Source organism: Diachasma alloeum, unplaced genomic scaffold (assembly GCF_001412515.2).
Source record: "Diachasma alloeum isolate Michigan unplaced genomic scaffold, Dall2.0 Dall_scaffold_01052, whole genome shotgun sequence".
In the NCBI taxonomy this organism is placed as follows: Eukaryota; Metazoa; Arthropoda; class Insecta; order Hymenoptera; family Braconidae; genus Diachasma; species Diachasma alloeum.
Genome location: NW_021681164.1, coordinates 92,593 through 113,640, shown reverse-complemented (window position 1 = coordinate 113,640; position 21,048 = coordinate 92,593). Strand labels below are relative to the sequence as shown.

Here is a 21,048-nt window from a genome sequence, read left to right as displayed (position 1 = left end):
TATCCTTTTTTTTATCGTTATTTTACATCGCTTTGACCCGGTTAGGGTATGTGGACCGATCACGTGAGATGATGATCAAGACTAAATGGTTAGTAGTCCAGTGAAAGACGGTCTGAAATACATGGTTCTGCGAAATAGCCTGCTTTTTTGTGTAAAAATCAATTTTTGACTTATAATCAATATTCGAGGCTAATCAAGGTACTCACCCTCCGGTAAGGGGTGAAAAAAATTGAAAATTACCCCCAAAAAAGTGTTTTTCTGAAATAACTCGAGAAATACTCGAGCTACGATGTGAAGCATTAAGAACAAAATTGTAGAGCGCAAAATTCTCTACAAAAAAGGTCCTGACCACTTCACCCCTATTTCGCGTCGTTCATCCCCCAAAGCCGTTCAAAAACTCGGGGTGAGCAAAATTTAAAAAAACATTCAAAAACAATTTTTTTTTAATTTTCCCGTCTTATTGAATGTTTAGAAAGGTTCAAGCTTCAAGTCTCTTTTTTTTACCCCATTGGGAAGAAATTTTCACGGAATTACGACCTAAAATTTATTATAACTTTTTTTCCAATCGATGAATGCTGCTTCGCTATCTCAATGGTCGATCACTAGACTCTTTTTTTTATCATTATTTTACATCGCTTCGACCCGGTTAGGGTGTACTGTGATGATGATCAAGACTTTAAGTGGTTAGATCGCACCATTCTACCCGGCCGGGATTTGAACTCGGAACCTTTCGCATGTGAGGCAACGAACTTACCCACTGCGCCAAGCCACCGGGTCTTGATGTCCATTACCTAGATCATTTAAAACATATATGGGTGTTTTCCCCAATTATTAGTATGGTTTTGTACCCTCAAGAATTTAAATTTGTTGAGGCTTCTTATATGGCTTTCTTATCGTCTAAAAGGCCTCTTCATTATGCCCACAACGTTAATTTTTTAATTTTGTGGGTTTTTGAAAAAATTTGCGCCTCAGCAGAGGTCTATTTTTTGGCGGGTTTTCAATATATATTTCCCACGGAAATTTTCCGTTCTTTCGACTGAGCGTGGTGCCAATTAGCTCACATCGCCAAAAAGTAGAAAATTGTGCGTGTTATCTCCTTCCCCCACGTCGATTGAAAATTTTTCTCTTTCCTCACCCATGTGACTATTTTTTATGAAACATATTGAAAAATTAGACTGAGACTCGAATCCATTCTGTCCAAAAATAATTTTTTTCAAATTTCGTTTTAAAAATTTTTTCCCAAGTTTTCAGTTATTAATTTTTTTATTCCAAAATGAACTATTTATGGTCCATAAATAGTCGATAAATAATGAATTTTGGAATGGAAAAATTAAAAAAATAGAAATTTGAAAAAAATTTTTTTGGATAGAACAAATCCGAGTCCCAGTCTAATTTTTTAATGCTTCGTAAAAATAGTCACTTCGGATAAAGAAATAAAAAAATATCCAATCGCGGTGCGGGACGGTGGTACCACGCACAATTTACTACTTTTTTGGCAATTTTAAATAAGCACTTCCGATGATGTGAGCTAATGGCACCATGCTCAATGGAAAGAATGGAAAATTTTCGTCAGAATATTATTGAAAACCCGAAAAAAATGGCCTGTGCTGGAACTTGAAATTTTGTCAAAAACTCACAAAACTCGAAAATTAACGTTGTGGGCATAATAAAATTGAAAAAAAAACTGAAAAAACAATTTCTTAGGCCTTTTGAACGATAAGAAAGCCACATAAGAAGCCTCAAATAAATTAAATTTTTGAAAGTATAAACCCATACCACAAAGTTTTCAGAAGATTTTTATTGTTCTGTTTTTCCATTGAAACCGTCGAAATTTCGTTGAAATTTCGACAAAATCTTTCTTTCATGGCAACAAAGATTAGTATTGAAAATTGTCTCAATAGTTAGAGATAGTCAACTTTTTATGAACATCTATTATATAGAATATCTCTAAAATTACGCAACGGATATAATTTTTTTTCTCGCTCAATGAGCATGGCGCCGCCCGTTTCTCGATTTTTAAAAATTCGGAGAAAAATTAGAGTTCTTAATTGGCTAAATTTGTTTAGCCGAAAAAAAAACGTCGAACGGGCAGGAAAGCGGCGGGGCGCCGCCCGGTGCCAGTTTAGGGGTAGACACTTAGCCTTCCCCCTCCAGTTTTATTTGCCAAATGGACTGTCGTGTGTACCAACCGACTCTTCTCTTATTTTTGTGGTAGTCCTGATCCTACCGCCATGTGAGTTTACGTTGGACACAAAGATGCCATATTATTTTTTTCTGTCTCTTGTTGTTGTTTCTGCTAAGAAAAATACTGCGTTAAAAAGAACATTAAGCGATTATTGAAATTGAGAATAGTGCATTTAAGAAGTTACAGGAAAGACTGGATTCCTGGGTTTCCGAAGAAAGTAAGTATGAAACAACGTTACGGAAGGTTATATTGTTGAAATTTGTATTATTCTTCATGCTAATCTCTCCTCTGCTAGCGATGCCTGGTTTTTCTCATAACAATAAACAATGAGCATTATCAACGTGTTTTTTTTTTTCAATGTATTTATTTATTGATAACAGCAGGAATAATTTCTGTCTGGCTCTAACCTTTTTTTCTACTGATTCAATAATTTTTTGCATTACTTGTAGAAGTGAGCTGAACTGTAGTATTTATATTCCTAATTTAATTTCTTTCTTTCTAGGAGTATGCCGAAGAATGCGAAATGCGTGGTACCGCATTGCGGCCACGCTCACCAAAAGAATAAAGCATGTACTTTTGCGAGATTTCCGAGACAAACTGACCGGTAAGTTTCTTTGATAAAATAAATAGTCGAATCCAGTAATGTCTAGCGATGGGTGGAACAAAATGAAACAACAGGGCAAAATAAAACAGTCTAAAAAAAATGACGTAGCCGCAATTCCAACAACTTCTTTTTCATGTAAACAAAAAATTAGAAATGGAGGTTAGGTGCACCGATTCTTTTTCCATCTTTGAATGACACCTTACTCCCAGATATTTATTATTAGAAATACTGATGAGAATAATTTTCCGAACGATTGGGCTTTTTCTTGTCAATCCATTTTTAAAGTAACATCACTTTAACCATTTTTAAGCAAAATTAATTTAAGCAATTAGATTACTGATAAAATAAGTAAGAATTATTAATATTGACGTTTTCATATAAAAAATAGATGAAGAACGTTCAGGAATTTCTGAACATCAAAATTCAATGGTGTTCCATTTTTCTCCATATTTCATTTTACCCCATTCTCCCCTATGTGCTTGTTTTAATCCTAATACTATCAATTTCAATGCAGATGTAAAGAGTGGGTGCGAACGATTGGCGTAAAGGATCTGCTACATTTATCTGTTGAAAAACTTAATGCTATTCGTTATGTGTGTGGATGTCACTTTACTGTTGATCAGTTCATGACGCCGTCCAAAAAGAAGTTAAAAGATACCGCTGTACCATCTGTATTCGATCCACGAGTTATTGCTCTGGATGACGGTTTATTGGAAAATTTCCCACTCTCAGATGTTATCAAAATTCCCACTGCAGGTAAATCATCTCTTTTTTTGCATCATATTGAAAAGGATTGGGGTTTGGCGAAAGATATCCCAGCCTTTGTAACATATGCGTTGTTTTTTTATTAACAACAATGTTCGACAAATATTTTCGATCCGTCGAGTAGTATAACTGTCGCCTGAGACTTCAGCTGACAGACTGGCAATATTTTCTTTTATTTTACCAGCCATTAACAATTTAGATTCAGTCAGCATATAAATAACAGAGATTGGTGAAGTTTTCAGGACAATTATCATAATTAATTTATTAGGGTGAAAATTTAAGGATGGATTGAAAAATGAAAATAAGCAAACAGGCAATTGTAAAAGAAAAGTACGAAATTCTATTTATTCATTTTTGTTTTATTTCATTCAATTATTGTTTCATCTTCATCAGCAGTACATCATGGTCAACCATAATTCAATCTTCCCTAAACTTATTACCTGAATTTCAGCTAAAACAGTACAATTATCTCATCAACACTTGGAGGGGATGCGTCTGAACCATTTACATCTCAATAAACGTGACAAATTAGCAGGTAATGGTAAATCTATTTGCAAAATGTGTCCAATTATAAAAAGTCAGTCGAATGAAAAATGTAGTCCTATGTTATATTCGCAATACTTTTGTATTCGGTTTGTGTTCTATTCCTGTTCTGGATTCTCTTTTTGCTATATTCTTATCTTGCATTCTGTTTTTGCTACATCAAATAGCAGCACTTTTACTCACTAATTTATTCTGCAGAAATTGGCACACGATGAAGGGAAAATAAGTATATTATATTCAATACAGTCCAATCTTCGTAAACAATACTACAGGGACTATAGGGGAATGAAAATCCGAGAATCACATATCCCCCACTTTACTTACGCTCAGAGGGCAAAATATTTATGATTTTATATTCTTCGTACAAGATACCACACGATTTCCATTTTTCATGACCATTTGAGTACGATTTCTGATGTGAAATACGAATATTTGATTGGAAGGTATTGCTCTTTTTGAAAATAACAATTTACAAAGTCGGAATAAGTTAGTTTACTAGTAAGGACCCGCGAGGCAAAATTGAAACTTTCATTGGAATTTTGGTATGCCTAAAAATTAGGTTGAATTTGGTTTGTCTTGTCTATCTATTCATTTAAAAAAATTGACGTGAAACACATGGTGCAATACATGTAAAAAAAGATATTTTACCAAGTGTTATGACCAATGCGTTCAATTGTTTTTATTAACTGTAACAAATGTCCATTCGTTTTGAAATTCAATTGATGGACTATTAAGTTCTAGATCATAGATACATACATTTCCAATAATTTCTACAATATCTTAACTCCATTCCCGCTTAATTCTAGCCCTGTTATCGAGTATCTTGAAGAAGAATACGAAACGAAAAACATTCAAGTCAGAAAGTGAGCGTACACTGAGAGAAAAACGGCAAACTTCTCAAAAAAATCTTACTTGTGCCAAGAAAATATTGTTTTGAAAATTATAAAAAAAAAATTTTTTGTATCAAACATTCAGAGAGTATCGCCAAGATGAAAAATTTTTGTCGCAAAAATAGATTTAGTAGTTGAAAAAAATGCATTCTCTGTACACGCAAGAAATGTAAGTTCTAACACTACTCCTTCGTATGTTTTATATGGAATAAGGGATAGTAATGTTTCGTTTCAGCTATCTAATAATCAGACAAGAAATGAACCCCTAAATGCAACAATAATCATGATATGATAGTAACTTAGGGCCTGAATTTTTGTTGATAAATTTTCCTTCATATGATTTACTTTCATCCTGAAAAGACACCATCTGGTGTGAATTATCCGCCTCTTGAGCCAAATATTTCGTTGTTATAAAAAACAGAGTAATTATTCATATTTCAGACTTTCAAATTCGAAGCAAACAATTTCTTTTTTGGCAATTTTCAACTAGCGATTATGCTGGCCTAGATAAGACTTGTTTGAGAACATGTCTGTTTTTCTCTCAGTGTATCACTCAGCACGTAGTATCTTGTATGAAGACTGGACTGTACATGAGCAATTTCCCACTTATTTTAGCATGTAGCCATTCACAACAGATTCTACATTGAAAATTTTTGTTTCGATTATTAGCGTTTATTTCATTTGTTGCAGATACAGTAAATACACCTTCACATAATAATGAAGAATCATTGTTCAGGGTTACAGTGGATAATCACACACAGTTCTTCTCTAAAACTACTGAGATCCATCTTACACCGAAACATATCTCTAATGAGTATGCATCATCGTGTGAGTATATTTTTGTCACTCCGTTCGTGCAGCCTCGTTTCACGCTCGCTGCGCGTGCTTAAAAGCCCCCCACGAACGGTGTAATAAAAAATATGATGCGTCACTATGTTGAAAAATACTATTTCGTTGCATATCAAAAAAATTTTTATTCTCTTAATAAATTTTCTTATAGGAGAGAGTCAGGCAGAATGAAACATAGGGCAAAATGAAACAGCCGAAAAACGATTATTTGAAGCAATTCAAGCAAAAAAAATGTTACCCACTTTTGTTTATTTACTTTTTTTATTAGCAGGAGTACTGATGAGAATAATAATTTTCTATTAGGTATAAATGAACATGCAGTGCGAAAAAATCATATTGCATTGAATTTATCCCGAAAATTCAGCCTCGTTCGGCGAAGCCCGCAATAATGGAGATATTGGAGAAGACAAATTGTCAACAGACAGTTGAATAAAATTCTGGGACAACTCTTATCTATGACAATTTCATTCTCAGATTCAGCAGAATTTTTCTCAGCTCGTGAACAGTCAGTTCATCTTCATCTCCATTGATAGGGTACACATTCACAGATCATATCAAACATATCTTCTTTGAATGCGGAGAGACAATAGACTCCGCAATGACGAGGTCTTAGTTTGGCTGCTGGAGAGCCAGGGGATGAGCTGGCTAGTGGACATTGAGATCGAAATGTAACAGGGGAAGAGAATTTAACTGGGGAGATAGTCAATCCGTTATAGAGGAGTTACAAATATCAGGGATTTTTCCAGACTGCGTATTCATTTCTACTGATTGGAAAATTATTATTCTCGTCATCAGTACTCCCAATAATAAATGGTTGATAAATTTTTTTTTTCCTTCAATTGCGTCAAACAGTCGTTTTTCGACTGTTTCATTTTACCCACTCTCCCCTAGTGATTGATTTTCACAGATGTAATTAATGAGGAGAATCAATCGTCACCACTAGAACAACCCTCCACGAAAGCAACAATGATAGAAATCTCGCAAAAAGAAAGTGAAGATATTGCGCACAACAATACCTTGAATTCTATGACTCCAAAACGGGGGATCAAAAGGAAACGTTACCGACCATCCAGTAAGTTATTACTAATCATAATTGTAAATATGTCAACAACTACTTACAATTTGCCTTGTAATCTTTTGTGCATCAACAACCTTTTCGTTCAGCACTTGGGCATCTTCGATTGCAAGTAATAATAATGCAATGGCTAATGCAAGATTAATTTATATGTCAATTATTTCACCTTTACAATTTCATCTAGAGCCTTATTCTCTTCTCAGTGACATATCCAATTGGTATCCTGCCATTTGTAATCTATGCAACTGTTCTTAAATATAAATATAGCGAAATAATTTCTAAATTTATTCTCAATTGGTTTTATCGCCGATTGGATGACATGATACAGCCTATCTCTTTTGTTATTTGACATGCATGAAAGTATCATCAGCTTGATCCACATTGATACTAATTATAACGCCGTATTTTTATATGATTGTATGGTATGTGTATGTTATATGTGCTATATCTAAATAATACTATTTGAGTGAAGGAGAAAAAAAGTCATGTGATGTTTTGCCATATGCCACATTCATTGCAGCTGCAAGGAATACAGATTCATTAATTTCCAAACACATGAATTATGGAGTAATAACATTAATTGTTACATCTGCTGGAAGGTTTCGAAACTCGATTACTTGTAATATAAAAAATATGAACTTAGGGAAGAAGATAATTTTGATGAAACGAATCGAAACAATAATCCATAGCTTCCTATGCAACTTGAAACGAGTGGAGGATTTACAAATCATTCAAAATGGATGGAAAGAGATTTTTTCTTGAGACCAGACGAAAAGAGACAATTAAACAATCCATTTAAATAATAGAAACGAAAAATGAAAGATATTCTACGAAAGGTGTATCCGATGATCGATTTTTTTCATGCAATTTTCAAAAGTTAATTTATCATGAATTGTGAATTAATAATTAATATCAAGTATTGTATATTGTATTTTATTTGTAAATTTACTTGAATAAATTTTAAGGAGAGACTACTATGAGTTTTAAAAGTTGCAGGCGATTGAAGTGAGATTTCTCATACATTAAAGATCGATTATATATGTCTCAAAACGAATAATTAGTGCAAAAAAAAACTGTTCGTTTCCCCCTACACACTTAAAATGTTGAAAAGTGTTCCGGGCCTCCAATTTTTGAGCTACAGAGGTTCCTTTTTTTTCAAAATAAAAAACAAATAGGTGCAATAATTATTACGAATTAGTTTTTTTAAATTCGACTTCTACCTACACAGCTAATTTTGTTTTGTTTAACAAAAAATTTACGCCATTCATTTTACATAAATGGTACAATTTTTTTATTAGAAAAAGTTCGAAATTAGCTATGTAGGAGTTAAATTGCATATATTTTTTCAAAAATTTGGAAAAAAAAATCTCTGTAGCTCAAAAATTGGAGGCCCGAGACTATCTTTAATATTTTAAGCATCTGCGGGGCAAACAAATAATAAACATCTAATTTTTTTGCACTAATTATTCATTTTTAGACATATCTATAATCGATCTTCAATGTATTTCTTCTAGAAGAAGATCGCATTTCAATAGCCCGCAACTGTTAAAACTCATAGTAGTTTCCCCTTAAGAAAATATTGAAAATACATATACACGAATTTTGTGAATTGAATTTCAATTTTTTGAGGGCAATTAGGAATCGTTGCGTATGCCAGAAAAGATCAAGGCTCTAGATGTACATGAGGTTTTAGTCTTAAAAGAACAAGGATGCTTTCGGCGATGTATCTATTAACCCTAGTCTGGTCACCTTACGCGACCCAACGACTTTGGTCACGTCCGCGGGGAAGTGCCGCCGTGTTATTTAGGCCCGGACGTTGCCAAATTCACTCTACACTGCCCGGGCGCGTTCAGCGAGTTTCCGACAACGTCGCGTAACAGGCACTTTCATTCAACATGGGAAAAAATAATTCCTCTGTGAGAAAAAAATTGTTTTCTTCAGGAATTTCGATAATTATGTTGTTCTAAAACTACTCTAATTTTTTAGACACTTTAATTGGAAAAGTCAATTTTTTTTAAAATTTTTCCGATCAGCCATTCAATGACAGTTCAGGAAAAACGACGGGCTGCGGCGTTTCCCTCATATGGTGACCAATCTAGGGTTAATTATGTCATGTGTAAGTTTTCAAACTAATGGTTATTGTTTATTTTCTGTCCGTTTCAATTCTACAAACTGCAATTAGTAGCGAAGATTAGAACATCGAAGAAACAATGTATTGAGGATGCAGGTTTACAACAAGAACCTCTCACTCCACGAAAAGCCAAATTGATTAAAATAATACAGAATAAAGAAATAGAATTACGTAAAAAAGATGTTGAATTAAAAGAAAAAATTGCGCAACTGCAAGAATCGCAAAATTCTGCAAAAGCTCTTCTCTCCGAGTCTAGATATTCTCAATTATTCGAGAGCGATTCATTACCTGTCCTGCAGCAATTATTAGAAAGTCACGTCAGAAACCATCAACGTCAACCAACCGGACGGAGGTGGTCTGACACGGACAAATCATTCGCTGTGCAAATTTATAAACGTGGGCCAGCTGTTTATCATCTGCTTCAACAGCTTCTCCTTTTACCTACTGTGAGGACAGTTTCGCGTGTGCTAGAACGTATTCCAATCAATGTAGGCATTAATAAGCAAATAATGGTCAATATTAAACAGATAGTTGAAACAATGGATGAAATAGATAAATACTGTATTTTAACATTCGACGAAGTAGCACTGAAGAAAGGTTTAATATTGAATGAGAAGACTGCAACGATAATTGGCTTTGAAGATTTTGGAAATGGCCAACGCACTGAAAAAGTTGCCAATAGGGCATTGGTATTTATGGTACAAGGCCTCAACAAATCCTTCAAGCAACCTATTGCCTATTATTTTTCTCATGGTACCACCAGTGGCGACCAGATACAGATTTTAACAGAGGAGGTTTTAAATGCAGTTGATGAGACCGGTCTTATAGTAAAGAGTCTAGTTTGCGACCAAGGCCGGACCAATCAAACGGCAATAAAATTGCTGAAAAAAAAATACAATGATACTCAAAGCAAGACAGCCGATACTTCTTTTCTGTGGAGGGGGCGAAAGATTTATACCATTTTTGATTGGCCACATTTATTCAAATGCTTACGAAATAATTTTATGGGTAATTGGGAAGACTGGGTGAAGGCTAATCCAGACTCATCTAAATTCAATTATCCAGGACAAGAAGTAGAGTGGAACGGTCAAATTGCTAAGTGGAGGGATCTCATCGTACTTCATGAGAAAGAGGCAGCTGCTAAAGCAACAAGTGAGAAATTAACAGAGAGCCACATCTTTCCAACAAATAATGAAAAAATGCGTGTTAAGTTTGCTGCTCAAGTGTTTAGCAAACGAACAGCTAGCACCTTGAGACTTCTAGCGAAGTACAACAAAAAAGAAGACACTGCCAACTTTACTGAAACTGCGAACGTAATTGAAGATCTCAATGATCTTTTTGATTATTGCAACGGGCCACGGAGAAAGGGGGATCACGCTTTGAACATCAAAAATCCAACGCCAGAAACAGATCATCTCATACAATGGGAAAAATTCAGGAAATCAGCGATGAAAATGAAATTCAAAAATCATACAGGGAGAATTTTCACGCCATCTTCTCAACATAATTTAGTAACTTCTCTGTCAGCATTGCAAGATTTATGGCAAGAACTTCAAGAACTCGGTTTCAATGAATTAATTCTGAGACACCTAAATCAAGATCCACTCGAAAATCTGTTTGGTCTGATCCGACGTAACTGTGGCGCGAATACTAATCCTACATGTATACATTTCGAATCCGCTTTGAAAGCCATTTTAATCTCAAGACATTCAGAACCCCATGCTGTAAGATCTAATTGTGAAGAGGATGATCGCCAAATGCTATTGAATTTGATGGATTGGATCTCTACAGAGGATTTGTCAACCGGTTCTAGCATTGAAATCAACGATGATTCAAGCAGTCCTCGTGGGAACAATAATGATAACGATGCTGATCTCGATTGTCCAAACTCACCACTGGCTGTACATATGCAAGAAAATGATTTAGAAGATACATCAGCAGATGACCTACAGGTGCCAGAAGCAGATGTGAAGGTGATAGACGACTTATCCATAGAAGATTTATGCGAGAAAATTCTTATAAAATTGCGATCACAATGTGACGAATGTGTGAAGTGTCTCACTCGTAGTGAAACTGGTAATGGAGAACCCAATCATCCTCGAAAACCGTCAAGCAATTTAAAGGACTTGGTTCGAACCGCAAAGATTACCTTCCGTGAAGTAATCGTTCCCCAGATTTATTGTTCAGGTGTGAAACATCTAGCCCTGCAAGAAATACTGAGTACTATCAACACAACTTGGTTAAGTTGTTCAGTCCACGGTTCTTCAATTGCTGTTTTCCTAGCAAACTCCCTCGTGACACAGATAATTTTACAATATTGTAAAAACCTGAACATCATATTCAGAAGGGCTGAAAGAGCATCAGCGAACGCTCATAAAATTGCTCAACAAGCTGGAACGGCAAAGTTTGTTCTTTGTTTGTCATTATGTACATACGTGTTTTCCAATTTTCAAACATTTCAAATGTGATTGTCCCATCATTATTTCTCTGATAATGATGAATATTTCATCTGATCTTCTCCAAACTGTCATGCTTTGAAATTCCCTCGAAAATGAGTCATTTTTTCCAGAACAAAAAAAAACAGCGTATTCATGAAAAATCACTCATTATAGAGGGATGTCCTATCCAAAAATAAATTGGATAATCGCCGTCTCTACTACATAGAATTTTATCTTCCCTGATTGAGCTGGATATTTGTGCATCCTCTCTACACATTTTTTCTTTACTCTTTGTCTTCTTGTTATGTATGCATGAACATTATTCTATAGTAGTTGAGATCTATCAAATAGTTCGGAATATGTCGTGACACAAATTTTTTGCAGTTCATCATTAAAATCCACCACATTATAACTCATTTTCCAAATATTTTTCAGGTGAATTCTACATAATCTCGAGACAGGATGTAAAATTTGCAGAAGGTAATTGGTTGAATTCTGTGTCCTTCCTCGATGCTATAGAATGGGATGCACACATGGAGCGGAACATAAATTGCATAATTGAAGAATACCGCCATATTTACTATAGGTTAGTTTCTAATTATTAATCTATTCAGATCATTCATTGCTTTTCATAAACACAATTATCGAAAAATACTTTTGATCATAAATTGAAGGCAATAACATGAACATCACTACTAATGTAGCCGGAAAATATATTATTATTGTGATAGTTTATTAATTGACATGACTGATTCTCAAGTGAACAGTGATTTGACACATGAATTGCTAATGAATCTCCTCATGTTTTATAGGACATACATTCAACCTACAGTGAAGTTGCCAGTGATTATTAGTCAGTTCTTCAAAGTTCGAATGGAGATACGATTTTGCTGAGGATGGCATTGGAGAGACTGCCCATGCAATGTTGTTCGCGACATGGATGTTTAGTATCAGGTCCAGATACGAATTTCGGCTAATTAGACTCGACAACAGGCAAGTGAGTTCAGTACTATTTCTAGTTGGTGAAAATAAGTTCAGGAGGAATATTTAATGACTCTGAAGTTTGCAAATATCTGTGAGCAATTCCACGTCAAATACGAAATAGAAAAAATTTCATGTTTCCGATTGTCTTGAGGATTTTTTTTAAACGAGTATATGAGATTCGATTTTTTTCAAACAATAATGATTTTTAAAAAAAACTTTCTCTATTTGAATTTTGATTGTTTGAGAGAAAGGTGAAATTGAATTTAATCATTAGACTGAGAAATCAAATGACTGAGAAAAAAAAATTTATGGCTAGTAATAGTTTAAAAAGTGACTTCTTTCAAGCCATATTCTACTTCGGAGCATATAACTATTCACCTTACTGTTACAGTGAGGGAGGGGACACGTAAGAGTTGCATTTTATAATCGTTTTGGTATGGTGAAAGTGATACTTTTTGGCTTTTTCAATGTTGTCGCCTCACATAAAATATTGAAAGCACTTGTGAAGACAATTTTTTCCTCGTCAGCGAATTCATATGAAGATAAAGGCCCATATGGCAACATCAAAATGGCTTGGAATGAAGTGCAACTGAAGCCTCTACCGACTATGATTTCCACACTGAGAAAAAAAAAATTTTGGCAAGTCTCCATTCACGTAAGAGAAGTATTAATTTTTTTAATAACGTATTTCTCCAGTCGATTCATTCCCAGGCAATACTCATTAGATTTCAATTATGACAATTATATTACTTTAGAAGATGATCATGTCAGTTATGACCTTCAATGAACTCCCTCAATAAATATCGACATTAAAAAATTAATCGAAATTCTTCCTTGTGGAAAATAAAAAATTTAGGAAAAATGAATAAACATTGGAAGAGTTCATCCAAGGTCATGTGCAACATAGTCATCCTCTAGAGCAACATGCATGTCATAATTAAAACCTAATCGGGCTTACCTGGGCATGACTCAAACACGCGAAATACATTATTGAAAAATAAATACTTCTCTAGAGTAAATGGAAACTTGACAATGGATAGTTGCCAAAAATAATCCGAATTCCCCGTTGAAGAAAAAATTGTCTACACAAGTTCTTACATTTTGTGTGAGGCGACAACATTGAAAAAGTCCCACGCTTTCACAATTCAAAACAATCAAAAAATACAATCCGTCGTGAATTCATTGATTATCAAATAAGTCAGGATTTTTAAGTTTCTCCTCCCTCAATGTAACGTTCAAGTTGTATGTTCCGAAGTGGAATATGGCTTGAAATAAATCACTTTTTTAACTATTACTAGTCTTGAATTTTTTCTTTGTCATTTCCGCATTGCTCCCGGAAATCTTGCAAAATAATTATTGTCCTTTGGTAAAAATATCTGTAATTGTTTCCCCAAGTTACCCATAAAATTTTAGATAAAAAAGATTATTTAAATTCTTCTGGGCCATGTTTCGGTCAGCAGCAATAATCAACACAAAAAATGTGTAAACTAGTTTAATTGCACTACGTTTCGAATGCACAAAGCATTCCTCTTCAGGTGCATTTATTATTCTAAATTAAAACAAAATTAAGATGTTCTTTGAGAATTTATTTCTAGCTGTCATCTGACGACGTAAACAAACAGCCATACCGTTCTGTCAAACTAACGGGATGAAGTCTGACAGTCTTCAGACATGACATTTTTCAAATTTCGGATTTGACGTCCAATTGCTCATAGAAATCTGCAAACTTGAGGGTCATCATCAATACGGTGAGAGTTGCAGATAAAAATCTGAAAGTACGACCATTAATTCAACATTCCTGATTTGGCTTTTTTCTTGCTTTCTTTGTATTAAAAAAAATCTATTCTTCAGTAAGAGGTAATCAAAACGTCAACTTTTGGCGCAGTTCTTTTACGAAAACATTTGTTTTTGGATTTTTTGCTTCCCAATGGAAGCTTTGTAATCGTGATTTTTTTCGACTTCTTAATTTTGGGTGAAAATGCCTAGAAATTTCATGAAACGTGAAGAAATGATGTTTTTAAAAAGTGGCTGTATGTGTGTGCACATGTTTATTCGTACGTCCAGAACTGTCCCCATAACTCGAGAATTATTAGGGCAGAGATGCTGAAATTCTGGCTGCTAATTCGTACTACTGAGACTCAAATTTGTGCTAAATTTCAGCTCGATCGGTTGAGCGGTTCCGGAGATATAGCGATTCTTCGGAAATCTTTTTTTGCCGATATCTCCTGGACCATTCGAACGATTCGATTTTTTTTTAAATACTCGTATGATGATACCTATTTAATTATATTGAACGAAGACCATTACACCCTGGGCAATGTAGTTTCATTCTCATTTTTTTTATTTTTTCGCTGAAATAGTTTGTTCGTACGATAACTTGAAAAATAATTAAGATAGAAACTTGAAACTTGGTATGATTTTAGGTCTTATGGTAACAAAGTTTGAGATTCTGGATGAACGAAATCGGAACAGTAATTTTGGAGATATTCAACTTTATATGTGAAATTTTTTTGCTCAATATCTAAAAAATTATTGGTCCGATTTCATTTTTTTTTCCTTTAAAATGTGCGTTATGATGTCATCTATCTAGATCCAACAAAATATGGGTACCATCCCAAATTGAAATTTTTCTAGGTATCATCGTTTTTGTATTTTTTTGGTTGGAATTCACTTTTGCGCACTATGACGTGGGTAAAACTCAGGAACACTTTTTAAAACTTTGGCTTCTAGTTAGGATTGTGAAGGAACATTCCTATATCAAATTTGAGGGCGATATATGTGATAGTTCTTGAGATGAAACAATTCACCCACAATTGAGAAAAAAAATTAAAGCATCTATATTTCACCGTTCATTTTCACATCAGTATAATTGAGAAAGCCATATAACATAAATATATGATTTTTTCAAATTTATTTTATAGAAATATGGGAAAATGATTGGGATCGGCCTTAATATTTTCAAAAATGGTAATCCTTATGCCTTTATTTTTTTAAAACGAACATTGGGATCCATTCGGAAGCCTACTACCTATGACATTTGTAGAAATAACAATAGGAGAAAAAAATACGTGGAGATTAACAGTCATATATAATCTGTCAAATGGCTTATGTCGCGTTGCTTGTTTATTTTATGTTTCATTATTTGGGTTAGCGTTCATTATTACTATTGTTTGCTTCAGATTATACTTTTCGATAAAGAATAAGGAAGTACAACCTGGACAAATTTTTATACGAAATTTCAAATATAGCATTGGTGAATCTGCTCACATTTCTTTTCTAAAATCCAGCCAATCCCTTTTCGCCACTTCAAATATCTCTCACGAAACATTCATGAAAACAAAATCCCTGAATCCCTAGCTAGTAAATTCCGGTTGCCTCGCTCGATTGCATGAAGTCCGGTCGTTCTACGGCGCTGTATGGCAAGTAAAACCCCTAGCGTAGAGAAGTCCCGCGCATGCGAAGTCCAATCCTAAATTTACACTCATAAACATTTTTTTCAATCGACAATCATCATCGGATTATCACGTTTAGAGGTAAATTATCCCAACGCCTTCCAATAAATATAATGTCGAAGTAAACTACTGAAATTCAATAGAATTCCGTCCATTAATCATGCTCATTTCGAGGATTACGGGACTCTAGCATGCGGTGACGTCACTCATACACTATTCTGAAAGAACGCTGTGGGACGATAATGGCGGGTATGTACTGGTGATCCGAGGCAGAAGCCATTTGCAATTTTTTCTAAGAAAGTTTTCCTTTTGTCCAAACATTTATCCTATTTATTTATTGATGGAATTTACTCGGAAGCAGTGTTAAATTATGGCTTGTGTTCTAGAATTGTACGCAAAATACAACTGCACGTACTGCCAAGAGGACATCGCGGGGCTGCGGGTAAAATGCGTCGAATGCCAAGAATTCGATCTCTGCTTACAGGTGAGTTTGAACAACGCCATATGACACGATAGTCACATGACACTCACACCCAATCCCCCCTCCTACTATTTTGTTTCCTTTTATGATAGTTTATTTTCCATTTGTTTTTGTTTATTGAAAAATTCAACTTTTCGAAGGGAGAGGAAAATAGTTCTTATTGATAGTACTTTCATAGATTTTTAAAGTTTACCATTTTTTTTACAGTGTTTTTCTGCTGGCGCCGAAATTGGACAACACAAGAACAACCATTCGTACCAGTTTATGGTGAATATATGACATTATTTAGTTCAAATGAGGAATTGGGATAATGACATTTAAATATTGATACCTGATCTTCTCACTGTTCTGAGTTAAAAAAAAAAAATTTCATTCATATTCTTGTTGTTTCTAACTTCACATTCTTTTTGAAGTTTGAAATTGCTTTTATTTATGTGTTTTTCCGTTCCAGTACTACGTTGCTGTTTTTTTCATGTATTTCAATAGTCTATAAAATACTTTAACCCGTCAGTAAGCGCGCTATGAGCATTTCCCTCAAATAACGCTAGTCAACCTACAGGACATCTCTGCAGTGTGAGTGAGATATTAAAAAGAGCGCGCCTACTGACGGGTTAAAGGAAATCTCAGGTCAAAATGGAGAATTTGAAAACTCTCTTATTACTCAACATGATCAACAAACGAAATGAAAATTGATAAATTGAAAAATACGTTCCTTTTCGTAGTCAACTATTTCATCATTTTATTTATTGTTTTTATAGGACTCTGGTACCATCAGTATATTCAGTGGGCGAGGGAATTGGACAGCAAGGGAACACCTCCGATTACTAGACGCAATCGAACAATTTGGCTTTGGTAACTGGGAAGACATAAGCAAGCATATCGAAACACGTACCCCGGAAGAGGCTAAAGAGGAGTACATGGCCAGATACCTCGATGGAAACATTGGTAAACACACCTGGCCACCAACAGAAAGTTACAAACCCAACCTTACTGATCAAACAAGCTCTGATCATGGACCATTGTCACCTGATCTTACGTCTCGACTTCCTCCTTTGGATATCACCCCTGAAGAAGCTGCGCAGTTGGGATATATGCCTCAGAGAGATGATTTCGAACGAGTAATTATATTTTTCCAATCTTTACCTGCTTTCATGAATATAAACGTATCTGAGTAGGATGATCCAGACACTTAATCGATTTCAAAATGCTGATAATTTTTATTGGTTGAGTTTGTAAAAGTCATTTCGATGTGACGCAACGGGAATTCATCTTTTCGAGAATTATCTACTGCCATTTGTTGAATTTTAGAAGGACTGCTCAAAGTACTGACATCAAACTTTTTTGAGCCACATTTTTCATACGAGTCAAATGTAATTGGACTCATTTCCTTCGTTGGAACATTCTCTATTTCACTATATAGTTTATATTTGAGAACCTGATGAACTCTTAAGTAAATCCTCCTAAATTTAGATAAAATTTAAATAAAATTTTAAAAATAACTAATTGTGCGCAATTGCATTGAAAGGGTCAGAAATTAGACTTAAGAAGGTACCAAGGTGAGACTTGGAAATCTTTAGTTGATAAGAATATCCCTTGAGCGACTCGTGGTACTAAAAAAAAAAAATAAAATTTTGGGGCCAAACCATTATACTATTTTTCGTGTTTGTGACTTGAAAATCTCCTTGTACCATAATTTTCACCCGAACTGTTTTTCTGATGTTCCCTGGATTCATTGAATAGATCATGAGGAGATTAATTTTTTTGGTTTACTTATTTTCTCGTTTTCACACATCGTTTATAGAAATCATTGTCTTGAATAAGTCAAGATTGAATTAGCAAATGAAAAGTGTTTAAGACTCGCGTGTATTATCTTTCGAACGTGATCTTGTTTATTATTTTTTCTTTTGATAATCTGAAATGTTCTTCAATTACCATTCAATTTTACATAGCCCTGGAGTCTTCAAAAATTATGATTGTACAATCAAAGAAACGTTTAAAAAAACTGAACATTTTCAAAGTGCGTTTTTTAATAATATTGGGAAATAAACCCAATAAGGGTATCCCGGTGGCTTGGCGCAGTGGGTAAGTTCGTGGCCTCATGTGCGAAAGGTTCCGAGTTCAAAACCCGGCCGAGTAGAATGGTGAGATCTAACCATTTAAAGTCTTGATCATCATCATAGCATACCCTAACCGGGTCGAAGTGATGTAAAATAACGATTAAAAAAAAACCCAATAAGAAGGAAATTGCAAATTAATAATTTACAGTATCCAATGGCTGTTCAATCGGCATTTGTCTCAGTAGCCAATGCCTATCAGATCCTTAGTTGCCACAATAAATTATCCATTTACAATTTCCTCTCTGTCAGACTTTTTTCATAATTTTTATTAAAAATGCTCTTTGAAGATGTTCATTTTTTTCTACTTTTTTTGATTGTGCAATCATAATTTTTAGAGACACCTACGTGATATAAAATCCAGTGGAAATTGTGATATATTTTAGATTATGAAAATGGAAAAACAATCGAGATACAGTTCGAAAGATAACCCATCCAGGCCTTAATACTAAAAAATGACGAGGTTGATGGAAATAAACTTCTCAAAAGAATGATTTGTAGATGGTATGCAAAGACGAAAGAAAAGATTAAACGAAAAAAATGGATTTTCTCACGATCTATTTGAGATCATAAAAAAAAAACGTAATTTTAATCTATGGAATGCAATAAACATTTCGAAAAAAACGAATCGGATCAAAATTGTGGTACGGGGAGCATTTTACAAGCAAGAACATGAAAAATGAGTCGGAGCAAAATGGGTTGGGCTAAAATTTTTCTCGATTTTTTAGGTACTCCATTAATTTCAGGAGTCGCTCAATGGCTATTCTCATCAACCGAAGACTTCCAATTTTTACCCTGGTACCCCCTTGAAAAAACCTCAACAATGTCAAGCTACAATGGTTAATATTTTCAATTGTCTCAAATATAGGTGAATTATGTTATGTATTTTTATCCAGCATTCGAGTATCAAATTCAGTAATAAATAATTATAAACTGATCCCCTTCCTTTTGTAGGATTATAATCATGAGGCAGAGTCACTGGTTTCGTCCCTGTTCTTGAACCCAGCCGAGGACGATGACCTCGATATCGCCCTCAAATTGGCCCACGTTGATATGTACACAAATAATTTGCGAGAACGAGCACGGAGAAAACGTGTAGTCCGTGATTATCAACTAGTATCCCAATTTTTCGCCTCTTCCAGGAAGGAAAAAGGCATTAAAAAGAAGCAGACTAGAGAAGAAAAGTATGTCTATAATTTATTAATACTCTATATTACATTAAAAAATCTCCTCTCAATAAACGATATGGAATTATTATCAGAAATACTGATTAATGAAAATACTTTGTAATATATTATTGTCTGAGCTAGGAGGAAAGAACCTTGGCAGTTGAGCTCAAGATCACTAATAGAACGTATTAATGAAAACAATTTACGAGAATGTGATGTTTCTTTCTTTGAAAATACAAAATAATAACACATGAATATTTTAACAGTTATCTCAAGAACGAGGTAGATTATAAAAATTCTTGAATTTCCTTACAAAAAAGATATCTCATTCACTCGAGTTCAGGAATTAATTTTATTAGAAAATAATTAATTCCTGAGCTCTCAACCCAACTCCTCTTCTTATATAAGCCGGTTAATTCAACCAAACGATTATTCTCATAATACAATGTTCATCACCTTTTTCAGAGATTTTAGAGAACGCCTGCGTGTCTTTGCCCAGTTTTACACAGCCCAAGAGTACGAGCAATTTCTGGCAAACTTAGAGAGAGAACGTGAACTAAGATTACGTCTCTCTGAACTCTATCGTTACCGAGAAAATGGGATAACAAGACATGAAGAGTGCACACACTTCGAGCAAGTAATTGTGCAAACACAGGGTTCAACTGAAGCGGCAGATCACTGGACTGAGAAAAAATCTGTAAGTAGATTTTTCGAATGAAATTAAGCGGGAATGCACTACTGAGTTTCAAATTTTTTGAAACGGAAAAATGAACTTCACGGGTTCTCTTCGGGACGTGTTCAATGATCCAATGAAAAAAAAAACTATCGATTTTTGAGCTTTAGAAAAACTTTACGTAAGCACCAGTTGACAGATTAAACTAAGAATTGAACACAATATTCAGAGCACTGATACCAATGAAAGTCAGAACCGATCGGCTTCTGGATTGCACGATTTCTCGATTTTATATCACGCGAATGTTCAAGGAATGTATCCTCAAAAATATTGTAATTCAATTTATTATTTTTTCGATTAGCGCATGACATGAACTCAAACAATCGCCCACTCAAAAAACGTATCCTTACTTTTATTAGTATTACGATAGGATTAGTGCTCTGAATGTAGTACTGAACTTTAGTTTCATCCGACAACTGCTACAAACATAAAGCTTTTGAACACTGAAAATAAAACGGAAATCAATTTTATTTTCGCTCTTCAGTGAATCATTTAATATTTCATTAAGTCGATTCACTGGTAGAAGAGACTCCATGGAGTTCATTTTTCCTCTCTGTAGTTTACCTCTTAATCATTTACTCGTTGCATTGCAGTACAATTTATTCTTATTCGACATTGATAAATTAACAATTCAA

At 34.5% G+C, this 21,048-nt stretch overlaps 2 protein-coding genes and 1 long non-coding RNA gene across 8 annotated transcripts in view; 2 read left to right on the top strand and 1 right to left on the bottom strand.

Annotated features, from left to right (window-relative positions):
• Positions 1-2,222: 2,222 nt before the first annotated feature.
• Positions 2,223-12,472, top strand: LOC107045685. Its single transcript, XM_015268021.1, has 8 exons — positions 2,223-2,402; positions 2,688-2,789; positions 3,304-3,545; positions 4,006-4,089; positions 5,678-5,815; positions 6,744-6,908; positions 11,916-12,066; positions 12,293-12,472. Exons 2-8 carry the CDS (start codon positions 2,692-2,694, stop codon positions 12,372-12,374), a joined length of 960 nt encoding a protein of 319 aa, XP_015123507.1. The 5' UTR covers positions 2,223-2,402; positions 2,688-2,691; the 3' UTR covers positions 12,375-12,472.
• A 2,619-nt stretch (positions 12,473-15,091) lies between these two features.
• LOC107045684 (transcriptional adapter 2B) overlaps positions 15,092-21,048 on the top strand; it is a 10,134-nt gene continuing 4,177 nt past the window's right edge. For 3 of the 5 annotated variants that reach the window (XM_015268016.2, XM_015268020.2, XM_015268019.2), the window contains exons 1-5: positions 16,174-16,400; positions 16,605-16,664; positions 17,156-17,515; positions 19,466-19,695; positions 20,146-20,377. In XM_015268016.2, coding sequence (XP_015123502.1) covers positions 16,287-16,400; positions 16,605-16,664; positions 17,156-17,515; positions 19,466-19,695; positions 20,146-20,377 — 996 coding nt within the window. In that variant the 5' untranslated portion in view covers positions 16,174-16,286. The other 2 variants (XM_015268018.2, XM_015268017.2) reach the window with 2 other exon arrangements.
• LOC107045688 overlaps positions 19,684-21,048 on the bottom strand; it is a 25,316-nt gene continuing 23,951 nt past the window's right edge. For both annotated transcript variants that reach the window (XR_001461474.2, XR_001461473.2), the window contains exon 3: positions 19,684-20,375. This is a non-coding gene — a long non-coding RNA (uncharacterized LOC107045688). The remainder of the gene's footprint in view (positions 20,376-21,048) is intronic.

Excerpts from the sequence above, each read along its gene's own strand:
- LOC107045685 (XM_015268021.1), top strand. The coding sequence starts at position 2,692 with ATGCCGAAGAATGCGAAATGCGTGGTACCGCATTGCGGCCACGCTCAC. Across the intron at positions 2,790-3,303 it reads TTTCCGAGACAAACTGACCG|ATGTAAAGAGTGGGTGCGAA; the intron begins GTAAGTTTCTTT and ends ATTTCAATGCAG. Across the intron at positions 3,546-4,005 it reads TATCAAAATTCCCACTGCAG|CTAAAACAGTACAATTATCT; the intron begins GTAAATCATCTC and ends CCTGAATTTCAG.